Raw genomic sequence first — 14,832 nt, forward strand, 5'->3', positions numbered from 1 at the left:
TTACATTTCTGTAGTACTTTAAGATTTAAGTACATTTCACAAACATTATCTCATTTTATCTTCACAACGAGCCTAGGAGGTAGGTGCTATTATAATCCCCATTTTGTCAATGAGGAAACTGAGTCTGATAGGGGTTAAGTGACTGGCTCGAGGTCACGCCACTAGAGAGTGTCTGAATCCAGATTTGAACTTAGACTTTCCTGACTCCAAGTCCAGCTCTCTACATCTATGATCTCAAGTGGTTGGGGGTGGGTGGGGGGAGGATGAAGGGGTGAGACTTTAGTGGTCTGCTACTAGACAGTCAGAGGACACATGAACAGTCAAATGACTTGTAATCACTACTAGGGATGGAGAAAAGGTTGTTTTAAAATGACGTGAAATTTTATATTGCTTCTCTTCTTGCTCTTTTAAAGGTCCAAAACCTCAAGGAAGGTGTCAGTTATGTATTCCGTGTCCGAGCCTTAAACCAGGCAGGGGTCGGGAAACCTTCTGATATTGCTGGTCCTGTTGTGGCAGAAACCCGTCCAGGTTTGCTATGCGTTCTTTCTATTTTTTTCCAATTTTAAGAAAGCCATCTTTGTATGAAATAATTGGGAACTTAACATTTAAAACTTACTGTGCTCTCCATAATGACTATTAGTTGCATGAAGGCTGACTGAATAATTAACAAGTCAGATTGTAAACCAGTAAATACATGAATACAGGCTGCCCAGGGCAGGTGCAAACCAGGCTCTGGAGGCTCTGTCTCAGGCCCCAGTGCTAGGTTTGTATCTCTATGAAGGGAAGTCTGGGGTCCTTTCAGGGTCCCTGGAGCAGCTGTTGTCATCACACAAGGTTCTACGCTCCGACTGGTCACAAAGGCACACAAAATCCCTGCCCAATCACAGGACAGACTGACTGCCCAAATAGCCAGTCTAGTCCATACATAAAAGCTGGGTTTAAGTACTTGCAGCTGCTGAGTTTTCCAAACAGCTGCTCTCAATGAATGACCTAGGAGCTGAGGCAACATTCATTCTCCAGGTCATTGTAATGCCTCGGAGAGTCTGGAAAGACATTCTATCCCTTTTTGGGTATTCTGTGAAAGCAACGGATTTGTTATAGTGCACATATGGTCAGTTTGTGCCAGACAAACGTTTGACAATTAGAAGGGTGTTTTCTTGCTATTTGAAGCCATTCAGGACTTGAAAACATCAAGCTTTTCTCTTTCTTCTCAATACTCTGTAATCATAGTTTTTATTTCATTCTTGTTTTATTTAGCTATCATTTTTCTTAGACTGAATATCATAGAATGAAAAACACAATCCTGAGTAATCCCTCCCAAACTAGACATTTTTGGAAGTATAGTAGATAGATTATTCACCATCCAAACTTAGTATGAAATAAAATTGTAGAAAAAGCAACAACACCACAAAACCAAACAATCAACATTCAGGTTATTGCATTGAACCGATGTGTAATTTAAACCACGGTACACGTTTGGGATATCTAGGTGCTGCAGTGGATAGACCTGGAGTCAGGAAAACTCATCCTCCTGAGTTTAAATCTGGCCTCAGACACTTAGCAGTTGTGTGACCCTGGGCACTTAACCCTGTTTGCCTCAGTTTCCTCATCTGTAAAATGAGCTGAAGAAGGAAATGGCAAATCATTCTAGCATCTTTGCCAAGAAAACCCCAAATGGGATCACAAAGAGTCAGACACAACTGAAAAAAATGACTGAACACAAGTTTATCAGTCCTTGAGATATAAACTCCAGAGCTTCCATGTAATGTAATGCCCTTCTTAACAAGAGAGAGAGAGACCAAGAGCTAGTTTTAGAAATGAACTGGTTTTTTTTTATCACAGTTAGGAACTGGACCTGTGATTTCACTGGCACTATATAAAGGATTTCTTGGTAAGGAATCTCCCTCCACCTTTTGCAGGTTGGCACATTTTCTACAACTTAAGAGAAATAAACTTTTAGAAGTAACACTTTAAAGCAATAGTATCAAACTCAAACAGAAACAAGACCACTAAACCTTACATAAAGATCCTGGCTGCCATATACTGACTTAGAAAACCACATGTTAACACTACCTATGTCCTACATTTATTTTGTTAAATCTTTCTCAGTTGCCTTTTGACCTGGTTCCTGCTGTATTCTGGAGTGTCGCCAGGTATAGCGGTTTGGACACCTTTGGCCCAGAGCACTGTGAGGTGAAGGATTTGCCCAGGGTTATACAGACTGTTTTTGTCAGATGCAAGAAGAACATAGAGCTTCCTGACTTCAAACCCAGGTCACTAGCCACTATGCATTCTGCCTCTGACTGAGAAACTAATTAAAATGTAACCTAAAGAAATTTTTCCTTCAGGGAAACTATTGCCTCTTCTCCTACCCCCTTCATAAATGTCTTTCCATCTCTCTCATCTATAAAGATGCATAACTTGGATGTGGCTTTGCTCTGAAAGTAAATTAACTCCCCACGCAGAGGTATGAGATGAAGGGGGACATGATACCGCTGTTACACTAACAAATATGAAATTCCCCTGACATATAAAGAAACCAAGCCTTACCGAAAGTTTAAATAGTAACGATTGAAGACTGAAGAAGCAGACCAGTACTTCCTCCCTCCCCTCCCACAACTAAAGGAGTCTCTTCTCCCCAGAGATGCTCAGAACACAATTAGGTGTCAAATCCATAAGCTAAGGTATCAGGTTAAAGATTGCATCATTGAAGGCTTCAACAGATTCCAATAAAAGTAAGCTGAATCTATAATCCAGTAAGGTAAACAGTTCCTTGGAGTGAGTTCCAAACTTTGTCATCTGAAGAATAATCTGAATGCATTTTTAAAATTTTCTCACCCAGCTGCATATTTGTTTTCTCTTCTACATAGAGCGTGTGTTCCTTGAGAGCAAGGCTCACATTTTCTATTTGTACCCCTAGCACAGTGCCCAGCATATAGAAAGTATTTACAAAATGCATTTCAGTTATCTATTCAGCAGGAGAAATCCTCAGGGCTGGCTGGCTACATGGACCCCTTACATGGCATATAGGCTGAGGATGACCCAAGTGACTTCCTCACTGTAGCAATTCTGCTTTTAATGGAGCAACCACCTTAGTAAGGTTCCTTAGCAAGGTTCGAGTTGCTCCAACTTTGAAATTACCTAACCAAGCCCTTCCTGGGGCCACTTCATTAAAAGGAGGAGGTGGCCCTGGAGTTTTTGTTATTGTTCAGTTATTTCACTCGTATCTGACTCTCCATAACCCTGTCTGGGGTTTTCTCGGCAAAGATACTGGAGTGGTTTGTCATTTCCTTCCCCAGCTCATTTTACAGATGAGAAATTGAAGCAAACAGGGTTAAGTGACTTGCCCAAGGTCACATAGCTAGGAAGTATCTGAGGCTGGATTTGAACTCAAGTCTTCCAGACTCCAGGCTCAGTACTACCCATTGACAAATGAATGAATCTCTTCTCTTCTGCACATCTGGTCTCCACAAGCGTGTTCATAGCTACAGTTTTCCCAAGGCACTGAAGGAAGACATCAAGGTGCACTAAAGAGGGCCACAGAGTCCTATTTGGTTACCCCTGACTGAAAGCATAGAAATGAAAGCTATAGTACACAGAAACAAAATTCCTAAACTGGAAGGTGCACAGAAGGATTACTGAACTTGAAGTCACAGGGTCTGAGTTCAAATTGAAACCTGGCCACTTAACTCCCGAGAGAAACAGAAACCTCTGTAAGCAGCAGCAGCAGCAAGTCACATAAACTCTTCACACCTACTTCCGCATCTGTAAAATGAGGGAGTTGGAGTAGTTAATCTCTAAGGCCCCTTCAAGCTCAAAATATGTGTGATCTGAAGTTCCATAACAGTACTTGCTATAGTGCTAGTTTTTGTCAAAAAACAATTTACTTGAGGAGTTCTTGGTCTTTATTGATATCATAATCACCCTGAACAATCTGGTGAAGTCCTTTTTCAGAATGTTTTAAAATGAATAATGGATATAATAAAATACAGATTAGTCAACAAGTTGACAAGCATTTATTAAGCACTTACTGTGTGCTGGACATTACAAAGAATACTAATTATACTGATGTAAATATGTAGTTTTTTTCTCATCCAAGTTCAAAGACCCTTGAAATCTAACAACAGATAGGGGGAGCCATAGACCCCAGGTAAAGAGCCCTGGCTCTACACAATGGTCCTGGGATTCACAAAAGCAGGAATGTGGAGTTGGAAGGTCATCCCGTGTAACCCTCTGATTTTACAGATAAAGAAACTGAGGCACATGGGGTGAAGTGACTTTCCCAGGGCCACACAGTTATTGAGTAGCAGAGTCAGAATTTGAACCCAGGTTGTTTAAATCCAGACTCAGCACTCTTTTCATTACACCACATTGACCCTGATTCCCAAGAGCTACATGGGATAGGCATCAGGAATTGTGTGTTGCAAGATCCATTTGCATTCAGCTTAATTCAATACAACAAGCATTGGTCAAGTGCCTACTATGGGAAAATCCTGTGTTAGGTCCCAGAGACACAGAATAAAACAAATAGTCCCTGCCTTCTAGGAGCTTTCTTCTGGGTAGGGGTTCCCACTGACCTATAGGCAGTGTGGGATACTGGCTAGAGAGTCAACCTTAAAGTCAGAAAGCCCTAGGTCCTGGCTCTGATACCCACTACCTCTGTGACTATCACTGAAACTCTCAGGGGGATCAGGAAAAGTTTTCCATAGGAAGTGGCTCCAGAGTTGAGCCACAAAAGAGGCTTAAGTAATTCTCAGATGCGACAGTGGGGAGAGAGTTCATTAACTCCAAAGATAATTACAAAGTAGGAAGCTTATAGTTAGTATAAAATTGTTCTGATTGTAGAAGGCAAGCTTTCTTCTTACTGGGGAAACACAAAGTGATTCCTCACTTACTCTTGTTGCCTGTGCTGTCTTGGTCAGGTGACTTGACCTCTCTGGGTCTCAGTTTCCTCATCTGTAAAATGAAGGGATTGCACTAGATATGAATGGCAATCAAAATAATCTGGGGATGCCTAAGAGTCCCCTAGGCCCTTTCAAGGGGACCATGAGGTCAAAATTATTTTTATAATAATACTAGGATTTAAATTTTCTAATATGATAAATAGATATAACCTACACAAATAAAAGCTCTTTCAGAGCACAGTAGAGAGACCTCCAGGCCTGGAATCAGAAAAACCCATCTTCCTAGTTCAAATCTGGTCAAAGACACTTACTAGCCGTGTGACCTTGAGCAAGTCACTTAATGCTGTTTGCCTCAGTTTCCTCATCTGCAGAATGAGGTAGAGAAGGAAATGGCAAGCCACTCCAGTATCCTTGCCAAGAAAACCCCAAATGGCATCACAAAGAGTCAGAAACAACTGAACAACAACAATAATTTTTAAGAGCATAAAAAGGTCCTGAGACCAAACATTGAAAACTTATATGTCAAGCTGCCAAAAGAATATTGGCTACATAATCAGAAGACGTGGGATCGAATCCCTTACTTAACCAATTGTGTAACCTTGAGCAGGTCATTTCATCTTTCTTGGCCTGTTCCCTTACCTATAAAGTCAAGGGGCTGGGCTCAATGATCTCTAACATCCTTGACCTCTGAGTTCCCTCCCATCTCTTGAGGTACGATCCTATGATTTTATAATTTTCATGTAGAAATTGGTTACTTTATCTTAAGGCTGTGCCAAAATGAAAGTCAGTGACCCACCTTAAAGTTCAGTTTCCAATTTAAAAAGGATTGTCTCTTGGGAACTGTTATTGAGATTTCAGACTGAAAACAAACCTTATCATGTAATAGCAAACTTCAAACACATCTCACAAGACACTTACACTGTAATTCTAATTAAGTGGAAAGTTACCCGAACCTGCCTGTGGCTGGTAGCATTTTGGATCTTGGTCTAGTCAGGAAATGTGCAAAAGGATTTAACACAGACATTTCTATGACTGCTAATAATGCTAGTACTGGAGATCCCAAACAGCAAGATGAAAAATGTCCTGCTTTAGCAAGAAATCTATTACTTAGAAAAGATTATTCAACAGCTAAGATAAAAATGATTTTGTACTGCTCCAGAAATGCCTCTTATTATATGGCTTTTTAAAACAGTATTTGTCATTCATTAGCTCATATGATACAAGACTACCCAGAAAGTCTCAGGCATGACCCTGACTTGAACTTGCTGGGTGGGCCAGCTTCCTTTCCTCTGGCCATTGGGTATTCGAAGAGTGTTGCAGCACAAGAAGAGGGATGGACCCCTATGGGAAAAGCATGATCATTGATTTAGAGCTAACAAGGATATTGGAGATCATCGAACCCAGCCCCTTGATTTTACAAGTGAGGAAACTGAGGCCAAGAAAGATGCCTAAGGTTAAACAACACAACTAGTTAAGTAAAACAGATGGGATTTGATCCCAAGTCCTTTGATTATATATCCAGTATTCTTTCTGCTGCTTGATTTATATTCCTTAGTGATGGTGGATCAGTAGCAGCATCTATGTGGCAGGGCCTGGAGTAGGGAAGCTCAATAAACATCTCTGGTTGTTACAATGAAATTCAGACATTCCAGGAAACCTTCTGAGGATCAGTGTGTCAGATGTTGTTATCAGGTACCAATGAATCAATCAGTTAACATTCAGTAAGCGCCTACTAGAAGCTGCCACTGTACCAGCACCAGACTCATGGTACTCATGAGTTCTGTTTCTAAAATTTCTAAATAAACTGAGCTACTTGCTTCTTACTAGAAATAGACCCATGGAGTTCCATAAAGGATTGCATCCCCATCCAGGGAACCTTGCCTAGAATACCTTTAGCCCTAGACTGGACATTAAAGATCATGTACATTAGAGAAATGGGGCCAACCCATTATATAAACTGTATATATAATATACATATATTATTATATATACTGTATATATATATATATGCACACATATATGCACATGTATATTGTGTAGTATACATCTATGTGGAAAAAACAAGTCAGTTGATGGGAGAGTACCCCAGGATGAACAATACCCATGCCATCAATGTTCCATGCAGTTCACTGCCAGGGGCAAGCAAGCAAGGCTGGTCACCATGAGAATGTAATCAGGGAACTAACCTGCAGGTTATTTATAAAACCACTTGCTGGGGAGTGCGGTGGCCAAAACTCTGGTCTCTCCTAGATTGTGGGAGGTGTTCCTCCATATGGACATACCCCACTTTCTGGCACCTACCCACTGGGTACCATTTCCACTGAGCTGCTACTTCTGTCCTTTATACACACACATACTAATATAAACACACATATGGAATATACACATATAAACATATGTGTATATACTTTTGGATTTTTGTTTTTAATTTTACATGTGTGTATATGCCCACACACACACACACACACACACACACACACACCCCACCCCTTTGGATTTTTGTTTTTAGAGTTAGGATTTCCTGCCACAAAGTTCCATAGACTTGTCAAAAGTTCCCCTGGAAAAAGGCAAATGCTAATCTAAGGTTTGGAGGAAGCAAAAGTCCTATTGATGTAAACTGCTTTGAATTTAAAGAGAACTTAGAATTCTTTATAAGAATCATAAAGTACAGACATATGAAAGTTAATTAAGTTTAAGGAGTAGAGACTGGACCTGGGATTCCACTGGTATGGTGAAGAGGGTACTCCTTCTGCTAAAGCCGGCTAATGCCATCTTGTCTGCACCTTCTATATAGTCTTAGAGGTTTGCCTGGAGAGCTGAGAGGTGAATGCCTTGCATACGTCAGCCAGCATACGCAAAGAGGAGACTTGAAACCTGGTTTTCCTCTCTTTAAGGCTAACCCTTTAGCCACTACACTGTGCTGCCTAGCAATTCAATTTTAACATATACCTTATTCAGGGTTTTCTTTATCCTTTAAATCCATTTTGGAGGTGAAGAAAAAAAAAAGATGTTACTTTCCAATCCATCCCTTTGCTATTGAGTTCATAAAAATAAAAGTGGAAAAGCAGTATCAGCGCCTGTTACAAATATTATGCGGTTGTCAAGCACGATCCCTTTACACAAAACAGATGGTTTACTTTATGATTAATTTTTAAAAGCTATGTTATTATTTTGCCTTTAAAATCAACTTTAAGAATATAAAAATATTTGCATCTAAAATAGTTTTTAAAAAATATAAAAATATACGCCCCTTAAAAAAATAAATTGAACAATAGGATTACAAAACATGGAACGGAAGCAGAAACTTACTGAAAGCATTGAATCGGCTAGAAAAACCATTCATTAAAAATGGGTATAACCCATGGACCAGCACTCCATGCTCTAGTTTTTGCTTGTTTGTTTTGTTTGTTTGTGTTTTATGTGGACTAGGTTCATTCTCTGGGACTGCCCTCCAGATCACTCCCTCTCTTTGGTTCGTGTTTGAATCTCCTTGGATTTGGGTAAAAGGGTCCACCTTTCCCATGCAAGCGCTCAATGTAACAATGTGTAATATATGTATATATACACACACACACACATATACATATATACGTGTGTATATATGTGTATACATATATGTGTGTGTGTGTGTGTGTGTGTGTGTGTGTGTGTGTGTATAATCTCAGGCACAGAAAACCTTTATTCTACCCCCCACAAAAATGCAGATCCACTAAAAAGACTCACAGAAGCCCCCAAGGATCTTAAGGCACTCTAAATTTATAGCATCACCCTATAGATTGGACTATTATGTGGAAGGGAAACAAAGCTTTGAGCTGTTTATGTATAAGCTCTAAGACATTCTGGTGAATCCTGCTTTACCTATATGGGCGTCTGTACTTTGTAGTTTGAATTTTCTGGAAGGAATCATCTTCGGGGCTGCTAGACTGGCAACCCTCAGACACTTTGGAGAGGCCCACCTTAAACTCCAGGAACCCATACATTCTTATGGTATTACTTTAAAGGGCTCAGATTCCCTTTGGAAAAGAAGCACATTTAGGACTACTAGACAAGTCTCTTCAGTTCTTATACTGTCAAAAAAATACTTATTGTAATAATGTATGGCAAAAATCCTTGTCTTTTGCTCACAGTTTATATTCCCCTGATGTTTCTATAGCCTCAAGGGCCATGTAATGACTCTCTAAGAGACAGGCACTCAGCACTCCTTTATCTCAGAAGATTGAAATAAGGAACTCTTAAGTATCCTTCGTAAAGCTAGAATTTAGGAACTCTCATCGCTCGGCTATGTGGTTCCCCTTTCTATGCTGCTTGGACTGAGAGGCTGCTCCACTACCTCTCCAAAGCTGGTACCTCTCCAGGAAGATGGAGTCTGTGAATTCTTCACTCTAATGGGTCCAGCAGAACATATGCATCTCTCCTATGCTTCTGTCACAAGGCAGCCATTATACCCTTACCCTCAGGAATATGATAATGCCCAGAAAGAGAAAAGAGACCTGAATCTCTGAGTGGACTCCTTTTTTATAGGTCAGAACAAAGGGACAGCTCCATACACACATACATTCTGTACCAAAGGCATCAGAACCAATCAATTCATCCATAAACATTAAGACCTATTGTCTAGGAGCCCCTTGGGCTCCTAAACAGCTCCATGCTGTCCATAGGATGCAATCAAAAGTCCCAGACAAAGATTTACCATCATACATCTCCTTGGGTTAATAAGAGAACTCTCCTGATCAGTCAATCAGTCAGTAATTAGTCAACGAGTGTATGAAAAGGTTCTGAAGATGGGGTCTGAGAGTGGCTTAAGAAGTTATTTTAGGTGGTCAAGAGTAGGATTAAAATTTTCACTTGAAAGAGTTTGCCCCATTAGGTTATAATTACGGCTCACAAACCAAAACATGTCTGGTTTGGGACTTCTCCCTTGCCAACTCCCAACCCCCATCTATCTCCTCCACTCCTATTCACATGCTGCTGAATTGATTAAGCTAAACTACTTTAGTTGGCCAAGTCCACTGCAAATGTATGTTCTCTAAACTTAATTGGGCCGTTAGTGCCACAGGACAGACCTTTTACTCCTCTCTAATTTATTCCCTATAGTATTCTCCAAAGAGGCTATTCCAAACCTTTTTTTCTATCCTCAAGCCTTCGCATATGACCTCCCCTGCCTTATACTTTACTGAGAAAATATTCTTTATACTAATGACAGGACAAATTTCCTCTTCTCCCATATTCTACATTTTAATACCTTATATTCAATATATTCTACATTTCATCATCCCTTGCTCTCTCTTTTGTTATTCTAGTCTGAGGAAAAGATGGCTCTTTTTCTCACTAAGACCAACCCTCTTATTCATATCCTTGATCCTATCTTTCTTCTTAGGCCAGTTTTCCCTTCCCTCCATACCTATCATTTTCTCTCTCTTGCTACTTTCCAATATCTCCCTAGGTACTACCTGCTGTGTACTCTGCTACCTACAAATATATCCAGGTCTTTTTCATACTGAAAACTACCTTACTTTACTCTTCCAACCCCTCAGACTTTCATTCTATATCTCTCCTATGTATAATAGCCAAATTCTGTCTACACTTCTTGCTTCTCCTCTCTTTTGCTTTTCAATGCCTTGCAAATTGTCTTCCAAATTCATCACTCAACTGGAACTGCTCTCTACAAAGTCACCAAATTATCTCTCTTAATTAGCCAAATTCAGAGGCCTTTTTTCAGTCTTCATTCTTCTTGACCTCTGCAGCATTTGACATTACTGATGACCTCTCCTCTATTCTCAGGTTTTCCCAAAACTGCTGTCTAGATTCTCCTTGTACCTATCTGACCACTCTTCTTTCTTATCTCCTTTATTGGATCATCATCTATGCCCCTGTTTTATCCCTCACCTAATATTTATTATCGCAGGGTCATTGAACAGAAGCATTTCTGTTTATATCTCTTCCAAGGAATCTTGGTAATCTTAATATATGATGGGAGACTTATTGTTCAGTCGTGTCTGACTCTTCATGACCCCATTTGGGGTTTTTCTTGGCAAAGATACTGGAGAGATTTGCCATTTCCTTCTCCAGCTCATTTTACAGGTAAGGGAACTGAGGCAAAGAAGGTTAAGTGACTTGCCCAGGGTCACACAGCTAGTATGTGTCTGAGGTCACATTTGAACTCAGGTCTTCCTGACTCCAGGCCCAGCGCTCTATCCACTGTGCCAGCTAGCTGTTCATGATGGGCCACATCTTCTTGTGAAAGTCAATTTTGGTCTACCAAATTAAATGCTTTTTAAAAAAATTAACAAACAATAATCACAATGTTATCTTATACTCTCTACCTGTTTTGGTTAATTGTAAGATGGTAAAGATGTGATCTACTGCTGAATATCATATGAGAAAGTCTACTTGTTCCCTACTAATAGCCTCATTGAAGATACCTTTGATTTATATATGTATATATGTACATGACTCATAAAGATTTTGTGTAAATGAGAGAATAGGCATATAGTAGTTATGGAAATTCTCTTGGTCATCTCTTTTTCACTATTAATGAGATCTGAAATTATTTTCATACCTTTGGTGTCTTCCCCTTCCTTCAGATATCTTTTCTTTAATCTATCCCTCAATTCCCCCACAACTTGTATCACCTCTGGCATGGATCTCTTCTATAGTCACTTGGTCCAATCCAGCTGCTTTTCCTGTTTTTATTTCTGTTTTTGTGCCACTTTAATCTCCTCTATAAGCATATTTGAGATTGTGATGGTTACACCATCCCTAATGAAGAAAAGAATTTCTTAAAATGTTGGGGGTGGGGTTGGGGGAAGGTTTGCAAATCTTTCCCATTTTCTCCTGTTTTTAGTCTTTATCTTGATCGTTGAATGTCCTTGTGATTTGCTTAGTTGATTGTCTTGATTATCTTTCTAAGTTTTCTTTAAACTGGTTTTAGCCTCCACTGTTTCTGCTTTATGACATGAAATTGCTCATATTCACCAATTATCCTTCTTTGTAAGATTTTACAAATGAGTTTCTATTCCATCCCAACATTACCTTTGGCAACCTCTCTTTTTATAAAGTATTTCAGTTATTTTATACTTCTGGGCTCCTTGCAATTAATTTACACTGGCAAAACTTTGGGATGAAATTATTCTAGTCCATGTCAATGTCATTTCTGCTATCCATTTCCCATTTTAAATTTTCAATTATTTGTTTAATTCAAAGTTAAGCCATTTCAATTTCCCCCTATGTCTTTTTTCTTCTTACTATTCTCTCATTTTCTATTCTTTCGATCTTAGCTCTGACAAGTCTGGCTATAAACAGACAGCTGTCTAAGGGATAAGACCCGTATCAACACAAAGTCTTTTCCTATCAGTTAAAATAAAATCTGCTTTGTCCTTTATAGTGTTGTTTGGTGCTTGCCATATCCAGCATCTAATACTTCTTTTTTGAAAGAAAATATTCATGATATAGAGGCATCTGGGATATATAATGAATAGAGAAGTGGATCTGGCATTAAGAAGACCTGAATTCAAATTCAGTCTATGACCGCAGACTAGCTGTGTGACCCTGGGCAAGTCACGTAACCCTGTTGGCCTCAGCTTCGTCATCTGTAGTGAGCTGGAGAAGGAAATGGCAAATCACTCCAGTATCTTTGACAAGAAAACCCCAAATGTTGTCATGAAGAGCTGAACACAACTGAACAACAACAAAATCCAAGATAATCTCAGATGGAAAGCTCTTACAGCTAGGGAGGACTAGGAAAAACCTCTTGAAGAAGATGGGTTTTTAGTTGAGTCTGGAAGGATATCAGGGAAGCCTGCCAAGGAGGTAGAGGTGAGGAGGGAAGGCATTCCAAGCATGGGAGAAATTTAGTGAAAAGTCCAGAGATGGAGGGTCCTGTGTGAGGAAGAGCAAGGAGGCCAGCATCATGGAATCTTACAGTATGAGGAGGAGAGACAAGTATAAAAAATCCGGAAAGCTACCACTAGAGTTCAAACTCCAATAGTTCCTACCAGGCTGGAAAAGATTTTGAGTACAATATACTGTGTGTTTATTTTCCCAGGATTTCCCATGCTAAATGTGGAGAAGCTTATTAGATTAGCCACATGCAATGGCCAAAGCTCAGCTTAAAGGGCACTGTCTAATGAGGGATTTCTTCTTTTGCCTATGGTAAAAACTTTAAACATTCATCAGACATCCCTCATGAGTAAATTGGCCATTCTCTCAGTTCTTGAATTTTTTTAGTAGAGCCAAAATTCTTGATTCCATTTTGCTTAAATCTCATCTCTGAAGTGACATCTTAAGGGAGCAGTTGGATATGAGTATGAATATGGAGAACTCCACAGTGCCAGGCCTTAGTGCTGGGGCCCATGGAACAGAGAGCTCTACATGCTGAAAATTATTGTGTTCCCCATTTTTAACTCTCTAACCAAAACCTGGCCTTCAGTTGGTTTTGAGACACTGCCAATATTCAGCCATTGCAACTCAAAAGTACTGTGATTGTTGAGTAACCCAAGAAACAAGCTTATCATCTTTTTAAGCACTAGGTTCTCCAGACCTAGCATATACCATGACTCATAACATCCCTGAAGTAGATGCTTCCCATTCCACTCAACTTGAAGCATTCAGTAATGAGGCTGATTGGAGGATTATACACTCAAGTTTCAAATTCTTTTTTAGTCTCCCCTACAATCTTGAGAATTTTTGCTTGTGTTTATCCATGTCTGATTAGAGTTTAGCACATTTTTGGTGAAACTAATTTTTCAAAAGTTAAAAGTTGTAATTCCATTTGATTCCTTTTTAAAATGACAGTGTAGCTTTTGCTTTTTCTTGGTGGAGAGATGGGGGACTATGAGGGCAGAAGGTTGTATACACTATCAGATACATTTGCTATGAGAATAGATTTTGCTTAACTTTTAAGAGGCTTTTTAATGCTGTCTGTGATTTTTTTAAATGTATTTATCAATTCCCTATATGTTCCTGATGAAGAAATCCTGTGTTATAGTGAAGAGGCACATGCTAATTGGGACTTATAATAGAACTCAGTTTTTTTAACTTTGCATTTTCCTAGAAAGTTCTCAAAGCTTTTTAATATAGTAAAATTTCAGCTAACTTCAGATTTCAAAAAACAAATTAATCTACCATCCAAGAAGCATTTATTATGGGGCTGTTATGTGCCAGGCACTATACTAGGCACTGGGGATACAAAAACAAAAGTGAAGCATCCCTCAAGGAGCTTACATTCTATTAGAGAAAAAACATGCATATGTACAAATGTAAACAAAACATGAGTGAAATAAATATAAAGAAATTTTGAGGGAGAGCACGTGGTGCTAGGGGTGGGAGAGGTGGAAGGGGATTGAGGAGGTATTCAGAAAGGCTGAATAGCTATGTGTTCTAGAAAGATGAGAATTTATCTATTCTCTTAAAGCACCCAAAGGTTTTTTTTACTTTGACCGTTGTGAATGTAAGCTACCATCTTTAAAATAAGCAGAGCACAAAACATAATTTAACTTTTTCTTATGACTGAAGAGCATCATTACTAGCACCAAGCATTGTTCTGTGCTGTGAGACCAATTGAGGTTCTAGGGCTTCTTGTGCCTGTACCAAATGGACATAGAGAGCTATACTTACGATTTGGATTTGTAGAGGGTTTTCCCCCGTCTCCTCCTTTGTTGTCAACTGTCATTTTATTGCTCCTATAAGGTATACTTACCTAGGGCAGCTCCTCTTCTAATTGTCTGTTTCTGGGTTTTAGTGGGCTTGGAAATCCAATGACTAAACCTTCCAGAATTGTATCTAAGTCAAGAATAATAAGCCTCTGGGTGAGGTCCTAGGAGCAAGAATGTGTTGTCTTGAGCATTCACTGGCCATTTTCCCTACTTCCTATTTCTTGACTGTGTTCTAGATAGGTGAGGATGCCAAATAGCTGAGTTCTAGACAGGTG

The 14,832-nt window shown here is 39.5% G+C and overlaps 1 protein-coding gene across 2 annotated transcripts in view; it reads left to right on the top strand.

The window, feature by feature from the left end:
- Nucleotides 1–14,832, top strand: part of MYOM1 (myomesin 1) — a 174,916-nt gene that overhangs the window by 124,018 nt on the left and 36,066 nt on the right. For both annotated transcript variants that reach the window (XM_036760648.1, XM_036760654.1), the window contains one exon: nt 414–528. In XM_036760648.1, coding sequence (XP_036616543.1) covers nt 414–528 — 115 coding nt within the window. The remainder of the gene's footprint in view (nt 1–413; nt 529–14,832) is intronic.

Source organism: Trichosurus vulpecula, chromosome 1 (genome assembly GCF_011100635.1).
Source record: "Trichosurus vulpecula isolate mTriVul1 chromosome 1, mTriVul1.pri, whole genome shotgun sequence".
Taxonomy (NCBI): Eukaryota; Metazoa; Chordata; class Mammalia; order Diprotodontia; family Phalangeridae; genus Trichosurus; species Trichosurus vulpecula.